Source organism: Liolophura sinensis, chromosome 12, assembly GCF_032854445.1.
Source record: "Liolophura sinensis isolate JHLJ2023 chromosome 12, CUHK_Ljap_v2, whole genome shotgun sequence".
Taxonomy (NCBI): Eukaryota; Metazoa; Mollusca; class Polyplacophora; order Chitonida; family Chitonidae; genus Liolophura; species Liolophura sinensis.
In genome coordinates, this window is record NC_088306.1 from 1,137,891 (window position 1) to 1,155,040 (window position 17,150).

At 40.5% G+C, this 17,150-nt stretch overlaps 2 protein-coding genes across 4 annotated transcripts in view; one reads left to right on the top strand and one right to left on the bottom strand.

The window, feature by feature from the left end:
• The window catches only part of LOC135478987 (peripheral plasma membrane protein CASK-like), a 288,668-nt gene extending 275,040 nt beyond the window's left edge, over positions 1-13,628 (bottom strand). For all 3 annotated transcript variants that reach the window (XM_064758684.1, XM_064758681.1, XM_064758680.1), the window contains exon 1: positions 13,465-13,628. The gene's annotated coding sequence lies outside the window, so the exon portion shown is untranslated. The remainder of the gene's footprint in view (positions 1-13,464) is intronic.
• Positions 10,369-11,054, top strand: LOC135479307 (uncharacterized). The gene is made up of 2 exons (XM_064759130.1): positions 10,369-10,621; positions 10,756-11,054. Exons 1-2 carry the CDS (start codon positions 10,369-10,371, stop codon positions 11,052-11,054), a joined length of 552 nt encoding a protein of 183 aa, XP_064615200.1.
• Positions 13,629-17,150: the final 3,522 nt, after the last annotated feature.

A 17,150-nucleotide genomic window follows, 5' to 3' on the forward strand; every position in this document is an offset into this window, starting at 1 on the left:
CTCAGCAGTTCTAACTGGAGATGTACATGATATGCTGGTAAAATGCTCTAGTCCATTACAGCTGACTCGGCAGTTCTACCTACAGGTGTACATGTATATATTCTAGCTATAAAATGACCTGGCTCATTATGGCTGATTTAACACCTCAACCTGGAGGTGTACATGTGTGTGTGTGTGTGTGTGTGTGTGTGTGTGTGTGTGCCCTGGATTATAATAGCTGACTCGGCTGTGCCAAGAGGAGGTGTACATGTGTGTGTATGTATTACATGTAGCTATAAAATGACCTGGATTATAATAGCTGACTCAGCAGTTCCAAGAGGAGGTGTACATGTGTGTGTATGTATTACATATAGCTATAAAATGCCCTGGGTTATAATAGCTGACTCCGCAGTTCCAAGAGGAGGTGTACATGTGTGTGTATGTATTACATGTAGCTATAAAATGACCTGGATTATAATAGCTGACTCAGCAGTTCCAAGAGGAGGTGTACATGTGTATGTACATGTATGTTTTACATGTAGCTATAAAATGCCCTGGGTTATAATAGCTGACTCAGCAGTTCCAAGAGGAGGTGTACATGTGTGTGTATGTATTACATGTAGCTATAAAATGACCTGGATTATAATAGCTGACTCAGCAGTACCAAGAGGAGGTGCACAGGTGTATGTATGTTTTACATGTAGCTATAAAATGCCCTGGATTATAATAGCCGACTCAGCAGTTCCACCTGGTTAGCTCACATGTACAGACGAGACTAAACTGGGTCAGGAGGGTTCAGACAGATCTAAGAATACATTCAGATGGTAAGAAAATTTCAGTTACAAGTACACTGTACAGGGTCTGCACTCACCTGTACAGCAAAACATTGCTGTGATTGCTCACCTACAATGAGGACGTTGGTACCGAGGATGTCGACTACAAATATAGACAATGAGAATGTCGATGTACATATAGACAATGAGGATGTCGACTACAAATATAGACAATGAGAGTGTCGATGTACATGTAGACAATGAGGATGTCGACTACAAATATAGACAATGAGAATGTCAACGTACATATAGACAATGAGGATGTAGACGTACATGTAGACAATGAGGATGTAGACGTACATGTAGACAATGAGGACGTAGACATACATGAAGACAATGAGGATGTAGACGTACATGTAGACAATGAGGATGTAGACGTACATCAGACTGGCAGATTTCATTTCTGTACATGGAAGTTTGCCATGAAGTCTACCTGTCAGCTACCTCCTCTTTTTGCGAGTGGTCTATACTGTCAACTGACATGCACTGCTTGCATTTTGGTGCCTGCCTCTGAGACTGCTGCATGGTCTGACATGTCTGAGGTCGATAGTTCAAAACCAGTAGTGGCCCTTCCGCCAATTCTCAACACTAGATTCTGTGTTATACCCCAAAACTGTAATCCTTGATAACGATAATACAGAGAATGCACACTGAAGTCACATTTGTTACGAAATTTCCTGTCAGTTCTCTCAACATGCACACATCTTCACGCAGACTCGAGTACATGTAATTAGAGATTCATTTGGTTATTCTGCTTGTTCCCATTCACAACAGGACAGCTTATGTCACCAAGCCTATCTATAATCTGGCATCCTCAGACATACCCTCATTACCAGCTAATCACATCTCGTTACACTGACAAAGCAGGCTGTATTACATTCATATCAGAACTACCTTATTTCTTCTAAAATTTGGGACACCTGGTCCACTCATTTTATCCACTACATATATAATTCTAGCAGGCATATTGAGTTTCTTCTTTCTCACATGGTTTGACCATCTGATGAACACACTCATATCTTTACTTTTCCAAAAAAGTGTATTGTAAAGAAATACAATATTCTAGTTTCAACACTACTAACATCTGTCCCAAATTTTAGAAGAATACTCTGGCCTATACATGCATGCACAGACACATGAAACATTTCCAACAGCCAATTAGGCCATCCTTAAAATTTTCGATGGGCGTAACCTGACACTGTAGAGGAAAAAAAAATTTTAAAATGGTGCACATGAAGGTCAGTGGTTACAACAATTTTTTTTTTTAAATTACTAGTATAGCTAATGAAACCCCAACAGAAACTTTTTGGTAGGGTCTGTTGGGTTAAGTCCAACTAAGATACTTTTTTGATGGCCTTATAAATTTGATACTCATGACAATGCATGAAATATGATGCCCAGAAATTGGAGTGAGCGAGTCATATGACAACAAAGGAGTCCTTACAGTGTATGTAATGTGCCTACTTGTTGCAGGATTTCCACTGCCCTTTTATCTAGTGCTGCTTCAGTGCGACGGCTTAACGAAGGCAAGTAAGCCGCCCCACCTGAGCCATTATACCGATACGGATCAACCAGTCATTGCACTATCCCCTTAATGCCAAACGCCAAGCGAAGAAGTTACAAATTCCTCTTTCAACGTCTTAGGTAAGACCCAACCCAGGGTTGACTTTGGATCTACCACCTCAACTGAGCTATCGGGGAAATAGGATTTATTTATTTATGTGATTGGTGTTTTACGCTGTACTCATAAATTGGATTTATTTGTTTATTTATTTGATTGGTGTTTTACGCTGTGCTCAAGAATATTTCACTTACTGATACACGACAGCAGCCAGCATTATTCTGGGAGGAAACCGGACAGAGCCCGGGGGAAACCTACGACCATCCGGGTACTTCGAACTAAAAAAAAGTTTTTTAAAATGTTAGAGACGAGTTAGTGTGCCTATAATTTGAAGGACAACAAAAAGCCTACACACTGTAACTTCTCTGTAATCAGAAGGTGAACATTACGTAAGAGACTGAGGTTCGCACATGCCTTAATCTTTACACATGGAAATTGGTAACGTTACCCAGATAAGAGAAATCCGAATCAATCAGAAGCATTGCTCACAACTGGGAAGGGACATGGCAATGAAATTAAAAAGCTTTGCTGGATGTACAGACCCTGATGACAGCTCTCTCTCTGCTTTATTCAAAGCGAGTATGTGCCTTTTCCCACAGCACATGACATTTAGGGAACATTCCTGGCTGTTATGTAAGGTTTCATATCATGCAGGTTGACTGATCATATCATCCCCAATACGTGCAGGGTCTGAACCCATGGCCTGAACCCACGCCCCAAACCCTCGCTCTGAACCCACAGTCTGAACCCACGGTCTGCACCCACGGTCTGCACCCACACTCTGAACCCACGGTCTGCACCCACTGTCTGAACCCACGTTCTGCACCCACTGTCTGAACCCACGGTCTGCACCCACACTCTGAACCCACGCTCGGAACCCACGCTCGGAACCCTCACTCTGAACCCTCACTCTGAACCCACACTCTGAACCCTCGGTCTGAACCCACGCTCTGAACCCACGCCCTGAACCCTTGGTCTGAACCCTCAGTCTGAACCCTCAGTCTGAACCCATGCTCTGAACCCTCGGTCTGAACCCTCGCACTGAACCCATGGTATGAACCCACAATCTGAACCCACGCTCTAAACCCACGCTCTGAACCCTCGGTGTGAAGCCACAGTCTGAACCCACGGTCTGAACCCACGGTCTGAACCCATGGTATTTGGTATTCCGAACCAATCAACTATTAAGCATGGGTCAAAATGTTTGATACTTTGGGTGCTTCAGAATGTATATGAGGTCATTCAATATGTTTTATAGATGTCATATGTGTTGTATTGAGATGTCAAATGTATTACATTGAGATGTAAAATGTATTACATTGAGATGTCAAATGTATTACATTGAGATGTCAAATGTATTACATTGAGATGTCAAATGTATTATGTTGAGAGGTCAAATGTATTTTTGTTGAGATGTCAAATGAATTACACAGAGATGTTAAACGTATTACATCAAGATGTCAAATGCATTATGTTGAGATGTCAAATGTATAACACTGAGATGTCAAATGAATTATCCTGAGATGTCAAATGTATTACATTGAGATGTCGAACGTATTACATTCTAGCTATTACATTACATTTGTTGTAACACCATATCGAAGTAGATAAAATACCACAGACAATCCTTTGTGCAATAAATAATGAATATTTGCAAGATACAAACCAAGTCATTTTTGTGATGACCAAAGCTCAATTTTTCCATTGTGCTCTTAAAAACTAGTGAAGGAGCAACCATTATGACTCGTCCCCTGCTAATGGTTTGGGGGTGAGAAGTTTGGGATCCCAAATTTTTTCATACTTTGCATACTGCATATAAAAATAGTGCGTCTGACAGCTTGCAAATTAAACACTTCAACATATATATACAATGTACATGTACATGTTTACAGTTTACGGTCAGCTGATCAGATTTGACCTAATCGAGCAACAGCTGCAGCGTTTGTATCTATGCATGCTTGAGGTTTTATGTCACACTTCACAAATCTGCAGTCATATTATGATGACGAAGAGTGTCTCCTTGTGGCAGGGGAAAGTCCATGCTGCGAAAGTGCTGCCGCCACTGAAGTATCATGCTGAAGACACCAGACATGACACCTCACCCAGTCACATTATACTGAAACCAGGCCAACCAGTCATGTTTCCTTGCTCTAACCTGTCAGTGCTGACTGTCAAGCGAGGCAGCAACCTAGTCTTTGGTACGACCGAACCTGTGCTTGATGCCACGGCTCCTCACAATGACACAGACGTTCCAACCATTAGACCAATGAAGCGGTCCTGCAGCGTTTATGGGTAGTTTATTTATGGTTTCCACCAACCATAAACCTAACTGCAAATCATACATGTGAAATTTTCACGAGCACAAACAGTTAAATACACATCAAACAGACAAATAAATAAAAAATCATATGAAGATTAGACTTTTAGGCCTTTACAATGGCTGGATGTAGCTTAAATCGCCTACATTCACGTCCTGTACACATACAAATCTGATCTGATTATTACAGTATGATCAACACTGGAACCGACACCTGATATTTAGTTGACTTGGCAAACTTAGAAGCGATAATAAAAGAATTTATGACCATTCTATATTTAAAACTTGAGAGTGTAATGTTACGCTTATGTCTGCAGGCAACAACATAATTTACACTTCCTGGTCCGGGGGACTTCCTGAAACAATACAAGGGTACATGTACATGGGTCAGAAGAGTGGCATAAATAGCACACAACTATAATCCCCTTACACCACATAGTCCAGACTGCGGTTATCTGGGATTTCGCTGTTTTGGTCGCAAATACGTGGTCGCTACTCGTGCTGACACAACTGTGAAAACATTGTCTGAACAACATAGGAGTTACCGGTAATGCAAGTCCAAGTCACACTAAGTCGAAAATCAAATGTGCGATTGACAACTGAGATATCCTGCCAAATGTGAACAATGAAAATCTTCAGGATACGTGAATGTCCATGAGCCATGTTCATAATTAGAATTATCATAAACAAACAACCAAACTAATCAACAAACAACTGAATGATCAACTGATCGACTGACTGACTGACAGGCAGACAGACAGAACAACAGACAGAACAACATACACAGCTTCTTCACACAGACCTTCTTCACACAGCTACAGACAGACAGAACAACATACACAGCTTCTTCACACAGACCTTCACACAGCTACAGACCGACAGACAGAACAAAATACAGACCTTCTTCACACAGCTTCAGACAGACAGACGGACAGACAGAACAACATACACAGCTTCTTCACACAGACCTTCTTCACACAGCTACAGACAGACAGAACAACAGACAGAACAACATACACAGCTTCTTTACACAGACCTTCTTCACACAGCTACAGACAGACAGAACAACAGACAGAACAACATACACAGCTTCTTTACACAGACCTTCTTCACACAGCTACAGACAGACAGACAGACAGAACAACAGACAGAACAACATACACAGCTTCTTCACACAGACCTTCTTCATACAGCTACAGACAGACAGACAGAACAACAGACAGAACAACATACACAGCTTCTTCACACAGACCTTCTTCACACAGCTACAGACAGACAGGCAGACAGAACAAAATACAGACCTTCTTCACACAGCTACAGACAGACAGACAGAACAACATACACAGCTTCTTCACACAGCTACAGACAGACAGACAGACAGACAGCATACAGAGCTTCTTCGCACAGCCATGTGTAAAAACCAGGCTTTTAAGACAACCATTAAGAATAATCTCGTCACTAAAAGTCAACTACCAAACAGGAACTTCACCTCAGCTCAGCGTAGGTGACATGTACATAGCCCTAACTGTGCTCATGTAATGCTGGTTCACTTTAAGGCCAGTCTGGGATTTACATGATGTACGGCTGCAATCAATAATGTTATCATCAAGATAAAGCCGTGATTAATGGATAGTTAAAGGCCACCTGCCATGATAAACTTCCCGTCAGGGTGGGATAGGATAACGGCCCTCAATCTCACAGGGCAAATATACATGTATGAACAACGCAAGCTGCATGTAGAAAGTAAAGCCAGAAAAAGAAAAACAATCACACATCTTAACCTTTCATTCTTTGAAATTTTCAGGATAACATCTTGTTATCATAAGTTGGAGAATAAAGCTTTAAAATAGTAACGATACTATACATCTATTTTCATTCTCGCATATACATAATTTCACAGACAAAATACTGTTGATACCACAATTCCTCAACTGTTTCGCATATGAAACAGCAACATTTAGTGCAATTTATGCACCCTTTTCTTCTGTTTTTGGAGACAAAACTTCATTGGTTGGATTGGCCAATCTCAGCGCTTTACAAAAAGTATACTTTTATCAGTCTACACAGATTAATGTCCTCAGAACATGGTTAAATAAGCAACTTGCAAACATGTTGATAGGTTGAAGAATTGCAGAACTCTATTTTGTGTCAGGCGTGAAAATGTTTGGTCACTCGCTCCTTAAAAGAGCTCCAGATAAAGAGGGTGCCTTAGTATCATGCAAACATTAACAACTTTCCAGGGGCACATCTTAGATCATTGTTTATTGCATTAATGTCATTTATTCAGGTTCACATTGTTTTTAAAAATAACAGAAAGTGACTCCTATTACATTTGACACTTACAGATCGTAGCGGATGAGTTAAACTTTTGAATATTCTCGGGGTCATCACTCTGAAGACACAACTGCAGTATTTTTTTCTTTCACTTTTTCTATACTTTTGATGGGGGAAGCTTGCAGTATACGCCTGGCATAAACCACCAACCTTTGGCAACTTATATACATACTCACATGACATGCATATATCACACTCGTGAAACCACTGCTCTCCTACAAACGTGGAACACTACTCAACAACAACTGCTTGCACTGAGACTGTCAATCAAAAATTCTGCAACAACGAGGCACATTACATGCACTTTAAGGATTCCTTCGTCATCATATGACCGTACGACGATTCATATTAAATACGATGTTAAACCGCAAGCATTCACTCACTCACTCAATCAAAAATTGCTTGTCCACGGCCAAGTTTGAACCTGAACCTACTGTGCCAAAGCAATTAAAAAAGCGCCTCAATACCTTTATATAGGTACATGTATACATATTCCTATTGATAAGCTCATCAGCAACACCTGTTATTTTGACAACATTTGATTCACATTATTAACATACAAGTAAAACACCTTGTATTTTAAGCCACTAACCCTATTACGCCAACATTCCACTCAGTTTAATTTCTACACGTATGTGAACGGCAGGGTGGGGTAATCACCAGCTGTACATAGAATGCTCAGTGATGACTGTGAACAAGTATCACGTACAGGTGCTCAAATACCAACTTCATAGTTTACCATAAATATGATATATGATCAATTAACAGCTAGTATTAAAGGATGCCCATGACTATACTACACCAAAGCGGTCGCTGTGAGTTCAAGTCCAGTTCATGCATGCTGGATTCCTACATGGGAAGGTCTGCCATGGTAGTGGGCTTTCCCCAGGCTTTACCCGGTTTTCTCCCACTATAATGCTGGCCAGTGTCATGCAAGTGAAACATTCTAGAGTACCAATACCATAAAATACAAATCAAATAAATAAATTAAAGCTGTTATCCAACAGCGTTGTCGGGCCCATGAGAATGGACTTCTACCACTTCTTGAAGCCTGATGTCTATAAAATTCATAATAATGGTTAAAAACACGAAAAAACGTAAAGGAATGTACTGGATTTGAACCCTACACTATCAAGCATCATTTACAACTGGCAAAGTACTGAAGACTAGAATAGAGATTAGGAGAATTGGATAGCTGAGAACAAAAGAAAGAATACACTGTTGTAAAGTTGGTGCCCCAGAGCAGAAGACAAACAGAAATCATTGTCCCAGAGCTGATGACCTTTCCCGCTGTAAACACGGTCCATGGTTTCATGTAGTCTCACACAAAGCTCCCGTGTTATTTATATAGGACAGTTTGCCAAATTTTGTTGGTTTTTTTGGGTCAAAACATAAAAACATTGTTTTTCTACCTTTACCAGTTTAGGAGAAACTGCAATTTCATGACCTGACCAAGAATACTACTACAACTAATAATCGGAATGACTTCAAGGGGTGTCCTGCTAGGATACTAGCGTGGACCCCTAATAATCGGAACAACTTCAAGGGGTGTCCTGCTAGGATACTAGTATGGACCCCTAATAATAATTAAACCAATTTCAAAAGGTGTCCTGCTAGGAAACTAGTATGGACCCCTCATAATAATTCGACCAATTTCAAAAGGTGTCCCACTAGGATACTAGTATGGACCCCTAATAATAATCCGACCAATTTCAAAAGGTGTCCAACTAGGATACTAGTATATACTAGTAGCAACCAAAATTTTGCTTCAAATATTAAAAAGAAGTCTGAAAAAATTGGAATTCTTTTTTTTCCAATAGATAACTACAGGTACATGTATGTCATCAATGACTCCTTGCTACTGAAATGAGCTATATTAAGATTAAATCATAGGTGACAATATAACATAGGTGCATTTCAATGAAAAGGGGCTTAAAAACAGCAAGTTGCAAAGGAGCAACAGCAATTCCTTGAACAATTATGAAATGTTATACAGGGTGTTGTGCTCACCATTTAGCGGGCAGTGTACATGTGGTATACATTCTGAGAATCACGAAAACAACCAACAAACAAAGACAACTAACAGGTAGCTTCTAACATTACCTTACTTATCTGACTGGTGTTTAAAGCCTTGTTTAACAATTCACTTCCATATTCTTTCCAGAAAAAAACCCTGGTAGACATACATAGATCTAGTTCTCGCCGACCTCAAAAACTCCTTATTTCTTAATTCCAACTACATGTACATGTACATAAATCATAAAGACTTATCAACGGGTAAAACTGCTGGTCTAAAATAAGTCTGTCCCGGTGTTTTACACTATTTCTTTTTTTTTCTTGTAATACACCATAGCTTCTGTTTACAAGAAGTCATACTCGTACAGTACAACAGGTAGTTCACCATCACTGCAGTAACAACAGAGGATGAGGTGTTCTTAAATAGCCTGGGACAGACTTGTGTCAGTGGGAAAGGCTGAGCGATTACGCCCGTCGACACGTCAAAACAGTAATCAGCACGCCCAGAAAAATTGGCAAGCTACACAATGTACATCTCGAACTTCTGTAGTGAATTTCTAGACATTTACTGCATGTTTCACACACAGTGTACAACAGCTTTAGTAGTGAATTTGAAATGAAAAAATTGAAAAGTATACCTACATGTATGTACGCTTACTTTCTCAAAGCACTGATAATTTGAAAATTCCCATCCACAAGAATACAACTGTGTGAAATCTTCCTGCTCAAACACAAGCTGAGTGCTCACGGCCAAAGAACATTGTACAGTAGAGCAAACAAATGGCTATGATTGTGGCACCTGAAGAACGCCTGGCGATGCACTATGCTTACTGTGTCTGGCACTGGAAACTGAACATAATGGTCAGAAATGGTATTGCTACATGTGCCATTACCTAAACTTGTCTATTAGTAATAGCAGTACAGCCACCAATATAAATATGATCATTGGGGGTAACAAGAGTGATTTTACAAAAAAAGGGCCCTCAATGCTATATTGAAATACTGATGGAATTTCTTTCTTTTTTTTTTTTCCCCAGCTGTTAATTTCTTGAAAATTCTAATCTTTGTCATTAACCACAATGAAAAAAATTTTTTACATACATGAAGGTACAACATAACCAACAAAACAATTTTTAAGAACGGCCTACTAATTGATAACATACCCCTACAATATTGTATACTGATCGATGTGTTCACATTAAACATGGCTTGCCCAAGAGAAAACATACCTACATGTACTGTACATTAGGCGAATCACACTTCACTCAATGTTTTCCTTCACCATCTGGCCGTCTTCACCGTATGTCACATTATCACACCCCCTCACCAGACCTGTCACCAGGCCCCTCACCAGACCAGTCACCAGGCCCCTCACCAGACCCGTCGCCAGGCCCCTCACCAGCCCCTCACCACACCCCTCACCAGGCCCCTCACCACACACCTCACAACATCTCTCACCAGGCCCCTTACAATACCCCTCACCAGGCCAGTCACCAGACCCCTCACCACAGCCCTCACCAGGCCCGTCACCAGGCCACTCACCACACACCTCACAACATCCCTCACCAGGCCCCTTACCACAGCCCTCGCCAGGCCTCTCACCAGGCCCTTCACCACAGCCCTCACCAGGCCCATCATTAGGCTCCTTACCACAGCCCTTACCAGGCCCGTCACCAGGCCCTTCACCACAGCCCTCACCAGGCCCATCATTAGGCTCCTCACCATACCCCTCACCACACCCCTCACCAGACCCATCGCCAGGCCCCTCACCAGCCCCTCAGCACACCCCTCACCAGGCCCCTCACCACACACCTCACAACATCCCTCACCAGGCTCCTTACCACGCCCCTCACCAGGCCCGTCACCAGACCCCTCACCACAGCCCTCACCAGGCCCGTCACCAGGCCCCTCACCACACCCCTCACCAGGCCCATCATTAGGCTGCTCACCATAGCCCTCACCACACCCCTCACCAGACCCATCGCCAGGCCCCTCACCAGCCCCTCACCACACCCCTCACCAGGCCCCTCACCACACACCTCACAACATCTCTCACCAGGCTCCTTACCACGCCCCTCACCAGGCCCGTCACCAGACCCCTCACCACAGCCCTCACCAGGCCCGTCACCAGGCCCCTCACCACACCCCTCACCAGGCCCATCATTAGGCTCCTCACCACACCCCTCACCAGGCTCCTCACCCCTTAACCACCTGAACACTCATGATTTCATATTTCATTAGAAATTGTTGCAAAAGGTGAGATTATCATAAAGCCTTGCTGAAGTAAACTCAACGAAAATTGTTCTGCCACCCTCAACATTTTTACAAAATACTGTAGTGAGACACGAGGGATCCAGTGCAAATGGTCTACATAGATTAATTACATGTATCTACAAACAAATGTACAATATGACATGTACATATTCACATACATCCATCAATACACCCATACATTATGGCTTGTTCAGTATCAGTTCTATTATATGACGTTATTTTCACAACAGACTGTAGATAGTAATACTGCTGCCTTGCTGCTGCTTTGCTTGGTGCTCAGCACTGAGGGGTTAGAGCAAGGCAATGGGACTGGTTGACCCGGTGTCAGTATAATGCGACTGTTGGAGTGTCATGTCTGGTGTCTTCAGCAAGATACTTCAGTGGCAGCATGGATTTGCCCTGTGACACGAAGAGACAGTATATGTACACACACCTAATGACTCCTCGTCGTCATATGACTGACAAACTGTTCAGTACAATGTTAAACCCCTAGCACATATACATACATGTGCATACATACACAGCAATAATGCAATAATACCATACTGCTTATGTGTGCATATCAGATTACCCTAGATACATGCATAATGATATTTGAACCTAATGTGAGAGTACTGACATAATCAGATGTATACCAGGTTATCCCATTTAACAGCTCAACACAAAGTGTTACATGTGCCACTCAAGTAGATATGATGTGTCTAAAATATTACAAAAACTGACCAAAGACGCCTACCAGTAAAGCCGTCCAAATGCATAACACCACATGAACATTTCTAATACCTGGTACAGGTAAAATAAATATTTATCGATTTTCAATTCTGTATGTGTATTTTTCACTTTTATGACAATTCAGATTTATGGGTGGAGTAAACTGGAATGCCCAACAGAGTAAACAACCAACTTTTGCCAATTACTTGACAAACCTGCTGACTTACATGGAGCCAGTTTTGAACATGTAACCTCACTAACTGAACACCTAATAGTTGCAGCAAGTTAGTGCTTTAACAATTAGAGTCAACCAGGCTCCATTCCAATAGAAAAACTAAATATATGTACACACAGGTCACCAAATGCAATGCTATACAAGAGATTGAATGTATGATTTTTCATTGATATTTTCAATTACTGAAATATCCATTAGGAACATTTATTACAGTGTTATATTAGATTAATATGGGACTTATATAGATGTCCCATATTTTGTGGAAATCACAGGCTTCATTTCTCCGAGCCACCATGTAGTCGTACAGACTTTCTAAGTTTGCTTGGGGTCTAACAAGGCTTTCAGACTTTCTGTATGTTTTCTGTTTCTGTCATGATGGACCAACATATAGCAGGTCATACCCCTTTACATCCATACAGTGACAAGATAAATTTATACTGGCACTTCTTAAAAAAAAAAAAATGTCTTCTGGAAAATGTGAAGCAGCAGAAAAAAAATCATGGACAATATGCTATATGACAGGCTTATAAATGTGTGACTTTAGATCACACAGCTATGGGGATGTATGGCTGTAGCACACAATGTTAGTATAAGAAGTTTGTGGTGGTAGGGTAGCGATGGGGGGCAAGAGTGGGAGGGGCATGTGACAAGGGCGAACATGGCTTTCCACAGTTTACGGTAGTCATTAAGTGATATGCGTTGCTAGTAAATCTGTATTCCCACAAAAACAGCGTGTTTACTGGCAGTTCAGGCGAGCTGCAGAGAGGCCAAAGGTAAAAATCGAAGGCCTTAACCGGAATAAGCTTCGAATCACTTCTCCAAGTCGCGGGAGTAAAAACAATACAAACGACCCAGACCCTGCACCTCTGTCTCGGGTCCCTGTGTCAAGTTTGAACGTTTTGCAACTTCGTAAGATCTTTTTCATTTTGACGCCAAACCTGCATAACATCAGCCTCTAGTTTGGTAAATTTACGGTAAGATAAGAATAGATCTGGGTAATTTACTACCGGACAAACGTGTGGGGTGAGGCAGTAAGACCGGGTTTTCACCCCATGCTCATGATTCTGTCACTTCTCAGTTCTCGATCTCTCTGCACTCGCTTCGACGCAAGTCGCTAACTCTACAAACAATCTGACATACCTACCTTGATCTGACAGAACTCCGCTATAGCATCCTTCGCGAGCCTCGCATGTGGTTTGCAGCAGTATCCTTTTCGGCTACTTTCCTCTCGATCGAATCGACACCAGCTAGGAAAACATTCACCATGTGCTTCTGCCCGTACTTTCCTCCGCAAATTTTGACTCAACCTCGTTTTCCGCCTCTCGACAAATTAGAGCCGGAAGTTGCGCGATTGGGCTGCGCGCGGTGTTGTCTCGTGGAGTCGCCTCCATTTGACAGTTGACATGTCACGTGGAGTTGATACTGACAGATTATTTTCTTCCGTCCGAAATAAAAATGGGATACCGCAAAATTATTCACGTGCTGACATGCGTTACAAAAGAACATAACTATTTGCAAAATTAAAAACGAAATAGATACACTTCGTTGGTGGTCGATTTGGAAGTCATTAAAGTTTACATGTAGTAATTGAATTGGCACAAATTCATTTATTTATTGTTTTAACGCCATACTCGATGTTTTGTGCACTTATATTTACAGATGGTGATATCTTCTATTGTGTCTGTGGTACACTTCCTTACACCGCGATCTACACAGGTATGTGTAAGAAAGTGTACCGATACACATTTGCTTTTTGAGAGATTGTACAGACCCTGATTATACTACAAAATTGTATACCATGACATCCATACAAAATCAATATATTTCTTCACATTATGCGAAATATGATTTCTTTTTTTATGATTCAGAACCCACCCGATTTTAATTGGCGTGTTGATATTTTAAACTCATCTGGTTTAAATTATATACATGTATATATAGGCATAGATATAAAAACTGTGACTATATACGTACAAAGTTTATAATATGGACCATTTTGACGTTGTTTTATTATTAATCCTTTAACATACCGGTATACACTTTACCCAAAAGATATATACCTATACAATTTCTCAATGGGAGCTATGAAATAACCCACTTCTGATTATTAGAATTATGGGACCCTGAACAAATGTTTGATTTGAACATAAATTTGCCTTTCCCGGACTCTCTTTCCTACATCCAGAGCTTCCTTACTAACATTTATATCAATGAAAACAATTGAATACGGTGTTAAATAACAATCAAAACAAAATTTAAAAATCAAGAAATGCAAACTGTAACTGCATGGGTAGCAATTTATTCGGCGTAATAACTTTAAACAAACTACATTATTTATCTCAGTATAATACATTTATGATAATTTATTCCAAAAAATGAAAACAAAATAATCAGTATTACTTTTTGAATTGCCGTTTAATTACTACCACTTTATATTAAGCTGCAGAAAAGTGACATCTGTTTGTAATTACCATCGCGGCCGCTAATCTAAAATTGTATAAGAATGTAATGAGAAATAAATTAATTTTTGTAAAAAAATTATGCAATAGCAATCAGACATATATACAGAGAGAGAGAGAGAGAGAGAGAGAGAGAGAGAGAGAGAGAGAGAGATACCTGTGTGGCTTACATAGTTAGCGTACCAGCGCGGCGTAATGACTCAAGGGCCTCCCACCAATGCGTTTTCTGAGTTCAAGTCCAGCTCGTGCTGGCTTCCTCTCCAGTCGTGCGTGGGAAGGTCAAGGTCTGTCAGCAACCTGTGGGTTTCCTCCGGGCTCTGTCACCTTTCCTCCCATTATACCGTGGTATAAGTGTTCTTAAGCCCGGCGTAAAACTGCAGGTACCTTGCGAAGGCCTGTGGTTTGTATACATCATCTAAATGGGCATTTCGTGTTGCTTCTAAATACGGCCTTCACGATCTACAGTGAATGAAATGCAATTAAAGATTAATTGAGGTCCTACGGTAAACATTTTGGACTGTACTGAACAAGCTAAACCGAAGGGGTGTCGCCGATTCTTTTTAGCTGATAAAATCCTTCTGACTGATATTTATACTTCAACTTCAGTATTCGTAGGAAAAAAGGGTAATCGAAACATCATATCTAATTACAGACCTGTTTCTCTTCAATTCTCGCTCTCTAAAATCCCTGAAAAAATAGTTTATACAAGGTTATGTGAATATTGTGATGAAAATAATCTTCTGATTCCCAGTAATTCTAGTTTTAAACATGGCGATTTCACTGTAAACCAAATGTTGAAAATTGTCCACAGGACCTATCAGTGCTTGGATAAAGGTGAGGATGTGGGCTTGGTTTTCCTTGACGTCAGCAAAGCGTTTGATAAAGTATGACATGAAGGATTCTTGTTCAAACTAAGACAAATTGGTATTGAAGGGTCACAACTCTCATGGATTAAAAGTTATCTGAGAGGCAGAATAATTAACGTATGCTTAAATGGCGTTAGTTCCAGTTCTAAGCGTATTTTTACCGGAGTGCCTCAAGGCTCTGTCTTGGGTCTTCTCTTATTCCTTATTTATATTAACGATATTAACCCTGATATCGAATGTGACATCAACATTTTTGCCGATGACATATCACTAGCTGAACAAGTCCGAAAATAAGATCAACCGTGACTTAAATCGTCTCTCTCAGTGGGCCGGACAATGGTTAGTTGAATTCAATGCTGCTAAAACAGTTTTTCTATATATGTCTCTAAAGAGCAGATTGGCATACCCTAAACTATTCCTCCATGGAAATGAAATTAAAAGAATCCATTCTCATAAGCATCTGGGTATTATTTTTCAAACAAAATGGGAATTGGGATGAGCACGTTCAACGTTCTTTTGAATGAACTGAATTGAGAACCCCTTAACTCTTGGCGCAAGGTGCATCGTCTGCATGCCTTCTATAAAATTATACATGGCCTCTCACCATTCTGTCTTCATAAATTGTGTACCAGTGCAGCGAATAATGTTTACTGCCTCAGAAATGTAAACAGAAATAAACCTTTCAGTTGTCGTATTAATCATTTTTATTCCTCCCCTTTCCCTTTGACAACAAAAGATTACAATAATGTACCTTCAAACTCTAGACAGTGTACGTTCACACATTTAAGAAATATATATCTGCTAATAAACCAGATAACCGCACCTTTGTATACAATCTTTTACTAGTTTTGCTTCAATAGCTCACTGTAGAATGAGGATGGCCCTAAGCCTTTAAATCGCGATCTGTTTAAATTCAATGTCATTTGTGAGTCTACCTGCCCATAGTGTGGATTGTATGAAAATGCTCAACACTATCTATTTACCTCTCCCACTTTTGTAACTGTCTATTAAATAGTTACCTAAAATACATTTAGTTGTTTTCTCAGAATTTTGATTATTTCATTTCTGTGTCTATTGTAATGTTTACCTATATGTATATATTTATGTGTGCATGTTTGCATGTTCATTGTTGTATTTGCCGAATTGTGTCCTTTATATCTCTTATACAGATATCCCCTTATATCTGTATGTGTTTTTGAGGAGATTCCCTCGTGGCCGTTGGCTGTGGGTCATCTTCAATAAAACAAAACAAAAAATTCAATTAAATTAAAAGTCCATCCAGGGTATGTATTATACATGTAATACCGTGCATCCAGGGTATGTATTATACATGTAGTACCGTACATCCAGGGTATGTATTATACATGTAATGCCGTACATCCATGGTATGTATTATACATGTAATACCGTACATCCAGGGTATGTATTATACATGTAATACCGTACATCCAAGGTATGTATTATACATGTAATACCGTACATCCAGGGTATGTATTATACATGTA

Excerpts from the sequence above, each read along its gene's own strand:
- LOC135479307 (XM_064759130.1), top strand. The coding sequence starts at position 10,369 with ATGTTTTCCTTCACCATCTGGCCGTCTTCACCGTATGTCACATTATCA. Across the intron at positions 10,622-10,755 it reads CTCACCACAGCCCTCACCAG|CCCTTACCAGGCCCGTCACC; the intron begins GCCCGTCACCAG and ends TCCTTACCACAG.